This window comes from Dendrobates tinctorius, unplaced genomic scaffold (assembly GCF_039654945.1).
Source record: "Dendrobates tinctorius isolate UK_male_01 unplaced genomic scaffold, ASM3965494v1 ptg000151l, whole genome shotgun sequence".
NCBI classification, from domain to species: Eukaryota; Metazoa; Chordata; class Amphibia; order Anura; family Dendrobatidae; genus Dendrobates; species Dendrobates tinctorius.
Window position 1 is genome coordinate 30,563,052 of NW_027361818.1, and position 8,348 is coordinate 30,571,399.

An 8,348-nucleotide genomic window follows, 5' to 3' on the forward strand; every position below is an offset into this window, starting at 1 on the left:
CTGCATTGCAGACAAATCCAGAGCTGCATTCACAATTCTCCTGGCTGCGGGAGACAGATACACACTCCTTGCACCTACGTAGGTTTTCCTTCATGCAGGGCAAAGATTGAGTTTTCTACACCAAACCCACTTAGACTGACAAGAGAAGGGTACAATAAGTGACTATTTTGTGGAACAGGAAAAATATATATCTTTTTGTACCGTGTTAGTCAGTAGATAGGAAAATATTCAAAATTGAGAGTCCTCAGTGGTTGATGCCTTTTAATGGTTAACTGAAAAGATGGTGACACATTGCAGCTTTCGAGACTACTCAAGTCTCTTCATCAGGCATAGACTAATACAAATTCTGAAGATTCACATATTTATGCACAACACAGCACAGAAAGAAAGAATGCAATAGATAAGACAAGTGACCTGAAGTAGCAGTTTATCATTATGGGAGAAGGATAAACAGTTGTGGCCATAAATATTGGACCAGTTTATTGATAAGGAGTGTGAATGTTTTATAGTCGGGTTCTGTGTTGTGATGCCTCCATAAGGTCTGGGGGCAAATTCCTTAATTGATGTAAAAAGACATAAATCCATGCGACACATTCATTCCAGCATTGAGAGTGTCAAAGGTCATCATGAGTTTGTACTTTCAGACCCTCCTGTCTTTCCGAGATTTGAAATTTCCTCTTAAAAGAAGTAATTTAATGTCCATCATGCTATGACCGGGGATACAAAAATGTTTGGCCACAGTTAGATCCATTATTTTTTCTCTTATTGTGTGACGATTAGAATTCATCCTTATTCTCATTTTTTGCCTGGTCTCCCCCACTACAGACCCCCCAGTTGGACATTTAGTACAAATAATTAAGTACACCACATTAGATGTGATGCAGCTGAAAGTACCTGGGATCTTGTAGTCCTGATGTGAGTTGGGGATCTTTATCTTGTCCGTGGTCATTATAAATGGACAGGTTTTACATTTTTTCTGGTTGCAAGGAAAGGTTCCTGCAGCTGTTGGAGAGGACAGGGAGCTTATGACAATGATGCTTCTTAGATTTGGGGGCTGCCTAAAACACAGCAGTGGGGGGTCTGGAAATATGGATTGTAATCGGGCATCTTTTTGTAGTAAAGGTTGTAATTTCCGTGCAGCTCCCCTTAGCACCTCCAGATTTGGATTGTAGGTCACTATTAGAGGCACACGGTTGTTTTCATCTTTAGCTTTGCAATGTAGTGTAATGGTGCTGCAGTGCAGTACAGCGCAACCTCCACCAAGGGGTCCTGGTGAGGGAAGAGAGATTGCACACACAGCGCAGCACCACTGTGCAGAAGCACAGGGGCCACCTGTTGGTGAAATAAAGGTCAGATGAGCTGAGTCAGAAACTTAGAGGGAACAAAGTACCAGAGGTCACAGCAATGCATGTAGTCAAATACAAGCCAGAAGTCAGAACCAGATGGGAGCAGAGATAACAGAGACAGTCAAAACAGGTCAGAAGACAAGCCAGGTCACATACCAAGAGGTCCAAGCACAGAGAGCGAACACTAAGGCAAGCGGGGTGGCAGGAAAGGGATGTCACCGGATCAGAGTACACTGGCAGAGGACAAAACACGGTATCAAGAGGTCTGCTGCTCTAGCCTGGGAGCATGAACTATCACTGACATTGGTCTACAGGCCACAGCAGACTGAAAAAGCCCCACAGAACCCAAAACAAAGCAGAGAAGGTTAACTCCTGCACGACCAGACCGGGGAGAGAATATCAAGCAACAAACCCTGACCTGGATCATGAAATTAGCAGGTGATTCCTTGATATTCTGGTGGCTCTTGTAATTTGGTTTTCAATTGTTCTTGGGTGGTAGCCCTGATTCAAAAAGGTCTTTCTGAAGTGACCAAGGTGTTCATCTCTATCCATGGGGTTGGAACATATACGATTATATCTGATGGCTTGGTTGTAGACAATGGAGTTTTTTATGTGTTTTGTACGGAAGCTGTCCCATTTAAGATATGTTGGACGGTCGATTGGCTTCTGATACAGGGATGTCTCTATTTCATTGTTCTTTAGCTTAATGATGGTGTCCAAAAAGTTAATTTCAGTGTTGTTGGAGTGGCTGAGTGTTAAGTTGATGGTGGAATGAAATTGATTAAACTGTTCATGGAACATCTTTAGCTGTTGCACAAACTAGGTCCAGATGATTAAAATATCATCAATGTAGCGGTAGTAAGCCAGAGGCTTGGCTTGATGGGACATGAGGACAAAAAGTCGCTTTCAAGCTTGGTCATGAAAAGATTTGCATACTGTGGAGCCATTTTTCTTCCCATAGCTGTGCCAGTCTCCTGTAGATAGCTCTTGTTGTCAAATTCAAAGTAATTGTGGGTGAGGATGAATTTTGTGAGTTTCACCACAGAATCAGCATCAGACCCGGTGTTTTACATGAAGACTATGCAGGCATTTAATCCATCCTGGTGTAGGATATTAGAGTACAAAGATTCCACATCCATGGTGGCCAGGATGGTTCCTTCTGCTATAGGACCTATTGCTGCTAGTTTATTCAATAGGTCAGTTGTGTCCTGAATGTAGCTGCGTGTACCCTTTACCAGTTGTTTAAGAACACCCTCTACCCATCCAGATACCTGCTCAGTAAGTGTGCCCACACATGAAATAATTGATCTTCCTGGATTTCCAGATTTGTGGAAAGCATGTAGAATGTCCCAGTTCTTGGACAATCTGGTATCAGGTCATCGGCTCTTATGGATTCGTCAGGCAGACAAGATACCAACTTGTTTAGTTCCTTGCAATATTCCTGTGTAGGATCTGACACCAATTTTCTGTAGAAGCATGTGTCCATAAGTTGTCTGTTTGCATCCTTCATATAGTCTTTTTGTATTTTGTGGAGAGGTTTGTAATTACTCCTCATTAGGCCACTTTTTCATCTAGGAGGTTTTTCTAAATTCTCTCTTTTTATAATTGACTTATAGACTGCAGTTTGGAAGCTGTTGTGATGCGGCTCACATGTTGATAGTCACTCAGGAAAACTCTCCGCTTGGATTCCAAATTAAATATGAGACGAACTCCAAGAAAGTGACTATCAATGAAAAAATCTTTCAAATGCTTCCAAAGGTAAGTCCCAGAGGAAATGTGTAAATCCCCTGGTCAAAGCTCAGGTCACAACTAACAGGATTCTCACTGGAAGTGTGGATCCCTGGACCATAACCAGTATGGCCATGGCTGACGTGAGATCAAGAGATTTCAAGATCGGAGAACAGAATAGTCACCAAGTAGCAACAACTATGCCATTTGAAACTTATGGAGCTGAAGAGAACTCAAGAACTAAGCGAAGAGTCATCACCATGAGAATGGTTAGAATGTACAAACTGGACAATGAGATGAAGAATTAAAAAGAAGATGGATCAGTAAAGACAAAATGTTCAGTGATACCTGCAGATCGACAAATTCAAAAGAACATGACAAAGACAGTAACTAGAAGCAATGTTCTAGGTCAGGTTCCAAGTCAAGGTATCTTCATTCATAGACAATTTGAGGAGCTGGATATGTCATGGGAACCAATGTTTTCAGGGTGCAGTGGCAACTCGAAGAGACTAGGGGCTGGAAGTGACTTTATTGTTGGTACTATATGGGGCTATATCATAGATTAACCAGAAAGTAAACCCACTGACCTAACAAAAATACTGGGGGAACCCCATTTAGTAAGTTATTTAGCTTTTTTTCTCTTTTATTTGAGTTCATCCATGAATACAAAGGAGGATGGAGTGCAGCCTAATGAGTCATGAAAATGTATATAGAAGAAGGAACGCTCATTCCGTGATAGGTGAATTCATATCAAATGTTTAATGAAGTCAATGCAAGAAAGCGGACGGCACCGCTGTTACCGTGCTAAGGTCCGTGGCTGGCAGCAGGTGGAGAGCTCATGTCCAGGACTCCCGGGTGCTTGACCTCGTAGCAAGACGATTGTAGTTTCCAAGAGAAAAAGGTCGCACTCTGCGGGATAATGATGAATGTTTATTGACACTGAATTACATGTCACGTCGGAGATGCAGTCCTTCACATCTCCGACGTGACATGTAATTCAGTGTCAATAAACATTCATCGTTATCCCGCAGAGTGCGACCTTTTTCTCTTGGAAACCAAAATATCAAATGTTTAACATACCAAAAACACCAGACCTAAGGAAAACTTAAGATTTTTTTTCCGTTCAGAGACAATAAGATCAGTTCAGATACAGATGAGATTGGGGAAAATCACACACAAGTCACTTACTCCCAAGGTCTCATGAGAAGTTTGTACTCGTCCCCGCTCTTGATATAATGACACTGACGTATGGTTGCCCATTTTATTCCAGGTTTCACCATTCACCAGTAAACCCTTAGATACTTGTGCCATCGTTGGAAATGGAGGAATTTTGCAAAACAGCTTTTGTGGGGACGAAATTGACAAAACCGATTATGTGTTCAGGTGACGAAGTAATGATTGTATGTATTCTACTTAATAGGCTGAAATGTAGTTTCTGCTCGTCCAAACTCCAACATGGGCATCCAAGTTTGGATCTGAGCAATTAGTTAAAGTGCTTCTTGCAATACTACATTTCCTACATTTGGGGTCATTCCCTGTGGACTTCAGCAGCTCAATGCATGCTGGTGCAGCTTCAATGCAGGTTTAGTTCAGTTTGGTGCAATCCCTTTTAGAGAGGTTAAGTTATTAGAGTCAACTTCTTTCTCACTGGCAATCGGCTGATCAATGATGACCCAGCTCTTGTAGACCCCTGACAAACAGCTGAGTTTGCCATTGTAAGCCACTACCAGCTAGATACAGTGCCTTGCAAAAGTATTTGGCCCCCTGGAACTTTTTAACCTTTTCCCACATATCAAACTTCAAACATAAAGATACCAAATGTAAATTTTTGGTGAAGAATCAACAACAAGTGGGACACGATTGTGAAGTTGAACGAAATTTATTGGTTATTTGAAATTTTTTTTAAATTCAAAAACTGAAAAGTGGGGCGTGCAATATTATTCGGCCACTTTACTTTCAGTGCAGCAAACTCACTCCAGAAGTTCATTGTGGATCTCTGAATGATCCAATGTTGTCCTAAATGACTAATGATGATAAATATAATTCACCTGTGTGTAATCAAGTCTCCGTATAAATGCACCTGCTCTGTGATACTCTCAGGGTTCTGTTTGAAGCACAGAGAGCATCATGAAGACCAAGGAACACAACAGGCAGGTCCGTGATACTGTTGTGGAGAAGTTTAAAGCCGGATTTGGATACAAAATGATTTCCAAAACTTTAAACATCCCAAGGAGCATTGTGCAAGCGATCATATTGAAATGGAAGGAATATCATACCACTGGAAATCTACCAAGACCCGGCCGTCCCTCTAAACTTTCATCTCAAACAAGGAGAAAACTGATCAGAGATGCAGCCAAGAGGCCCATGATCACTCTGGGTGAACTGCAGAGATCTACAGCTGAGGTGGGACAGTCTGGCCATAGGACAACAATCAGTCGTGCACTGCACAAATCTGGCCTTTATGGAAGAGTGGCAAAAAAAAGACATTTCTCAAGGATATCTATAAAAAGTGTCATTTAAAGTTTTCAACAAGCCACCAGGGATACACACCAAACATGTGGAAGAAGGTGCTCTGGTCAGATTAAACCAAAATCAAACTTTTTGGCAACAATTCCAAAAGATATGTTTGGCATAAAAGCAACACAACTCATTACCCTGAACACACCATCCCCACTGTCAAACATGGTGGTGGCAGCATCATGGTTTGTGCCTGCTTTTCTTCAGCAGGGACAGGGAAGATGGCTAAAATTCATGGGAAGATGGATGGAGCCAAATACAGAACCATTCTTGAAGAAAACCTGTTGGAGTCTGCAAAAGACCTGAGACTGGGACGGAGATTTGTCTTCCAACAAGACAATGATCCCAAACATAAAGCAAAATCTGCAATGGAATGGTTCACAAATAAACGTCTCCAGGTGTTAGAATGGCCAAGTCACAGTCCGGACCTGAATCCAATCGAGAATCTGTGGAAAGAGCTGAAAACTGCTGTTCACAAACGATCTCCATCCAACCTCACTGAGCACGAGCTGTTTGCCAAGGAAGAATGGGCGAGAATTTCAGTCTCTCGATGTACAAAACTGATAGAGACATACCCCAAGCGACTGCAGCTGTAATCGCAGCTAAAGGGGGCGCAACAAAGTATTAAGGTAAAGGGGCTGAATAATATTGCACGCCCCACTTTTCAGTTTTTGAATTTCCACAAAAACTTAAAATAACTAATAAATTTCGTTTAACTTCACAATTGTGTCCCACTTGTTGTTGATTCTTCACCAAAAATTTACATTTGGCATCTTTATGTTTCAAGCATGATATGTGGGAAAAGGTTGAAAAGTTCCAGGGGGCCGAATACCTTCGCAAGGCACTGTATCTAGCATTACACGAGTGCTCTAGTCTGACTCATAGCAGTAGGTCAATAGTGGGTGTCGAAAAGATATTACAAGGCATAAAGACAGGCGTAATGTTAATGAGACAAGAAAATGAACTGCAACCAAGAGACAACCAAGTGAACACTATAAAACGCCCCCAGTGAGTGGTTGTCGCAGTGGAAGTGTAGCATTATTGTTGCATTGTCCTCTAGAGGACGTACTGGTCATAGTAGCTCAATGTTTCCGCTAACAGCAGGTAGCCTTGAGTGTAGGGACTCATTTTTATGAAGTCCACTTTCCCTACTAAGCCATATGGAGTGGCTGTCTTTTTGGGACAGCCCCTTTCAGGCTTTTTTGTCCTTATGAGTCCTAGTACTTCCTTGTGTCATGTCCTTGCCATCGGTCAATCTTCAGCCTCTTTCTCAACATCTCTCTCTTACCAGATGACTTCTTATAATGTTCCCACAATTAAAGAAGCTCTTGTCGTTTTGTTAGTAAATCAATCCATGACCCGATTCAGATCATCTCTTCACTCGTACATTCCGTCTGTTACAGGTTTAATTTGCCACCCATGACCATAGCCGATGACATCGGCACCAAGTCCAATATTGTCAGTGCAAATCCGAGTATCTTAATTCAAAGGTGAGAAGGACACTTTTTTGGAATGACAATCTTGTTGAGATGTGCAGAAGTAAGGTGACTAGGATCTTGTCAAAATAATTTCTCAGATTTTTTATCTATTTGGTAAATATGAGCCCATTGGCAGCATCAACTCCAGATCTACAAGGGCCAAGGTCTGGCTCCCTTCTACCTCTGCCTACTTCCTATCAATCAAAAAGAAGGCATACTCAGAACATATTAGACCCCAAGTCATGCCGTCTGTGACATCTGCCCATGTTTAGTTACTTATTATGACTGTGTCGTTTTCTGTAATCGTTTCATCTCGGATGACCGATACAACCATAAATTCATCACATTCCAATATTCAAAGCCATATAAAAAGCTATTTCCCTATTTCATGTCACTTTTATCCATGTCTCCATTATATTGGTGGCATGTTATCCTTTGGCGGGAGGGACTGATATTCACTTACTGTAACATTTTTTATGTATTTCTTTCCAGGTTTCATAAACTCCATGAGAGAAGAAGACCATTCATTGACCTTTTGAAGGACTATAACTCAGCCATGATCCTGTTACCAGCCTTTTCATACTTGCATAACATGGATGTCTCTTTTCGTGCTTTACATACGGTACAAGACTTTGATTTGCCAAACAAAGTGATCTTTTTCCATCCAGAATACCTAAAAAATATCTCAATTTACTGGAGGAAGAAGGGGCTAAAGGTAAAGCGTTTGTCTTCGGGGCTCATGCTGGTCAGTGCAGCTATCGAGCTCTGCAAGAAGATCACTCTTTATGGGTTTTGGCCATTTTCCGAAGATCTGGAAGGAGACAACATTCCTCACCACTACTATGACAACAGGGTGCCCAAACCTGGTTTCCATTCAATGCCTGAAGAATTTTATTTTTATACTCAGATGCATTTGAAGGGCATATTACATCTCAAAGTTGGACTATGTTCCTGAGGAACTTCACAGTCACATAGGGTTCTACTAAGCTGAAGATCTAAAGCTACAGATGGAGCTTGCTGGATGATAATGGAGCGTCGCCGTCATCCACGGTGCTCCTCATAGCTCAGCTGGATAATGATAATGAAGGACATTGTATAATATAAGAATCTACTATGTATAAAGCCATAAAACCCTGACCAATATTATGCAGATTATTACACCACTGAACTCTAGAGATATTCAGAACATCACTCTTTTCCCTTTAGCTCCTGACACATACAGTACATAGTGATATTTTCTGCAGATTATTACACCACTAGTTTGTATTTTTCATTTCAG

At 41.5% G+C, this 8,348-nt stretch overlaps 1 protein-coding gene across 1 annotated transcript in view; it reads left to right on the top strand.

Annotated features, from left to right (window-relative positions):
- Positions 1 to 8,084, top strand: part of LOC141050026 (alpha-2,8-sialyltransferase 8F-like) — a 38,596-nt gene extending 30,512 nt beyond the window's left edge. Inside the window, exons 4-7 of the mRNA XM_073546860.1 lie at positions 2,963 to 3,104; positions 4,345 to 4,457; positions 6,995 to 7,081; positions 7,562 to 8,084. Of these exons, the coding sequence (XP_073402961.1) occupies positions 2,963 to 3,104; positions 4,345 to 4,457; positions 6,995 to 7,081; positions 7,562 to 8,024 (805 nt within the window). The 3' untranslated portion in view covers positions 8,025 to 8,084. The remainder of the gene's footprint in view (positions 1 to 2,962; positions 3,105 to 4,344; positions 4,458 to 6,994; positions 7,082 to 7,561) is intronic.
- Positions 8,085 to 8,348: the final 264 nt, after the last annotated feature.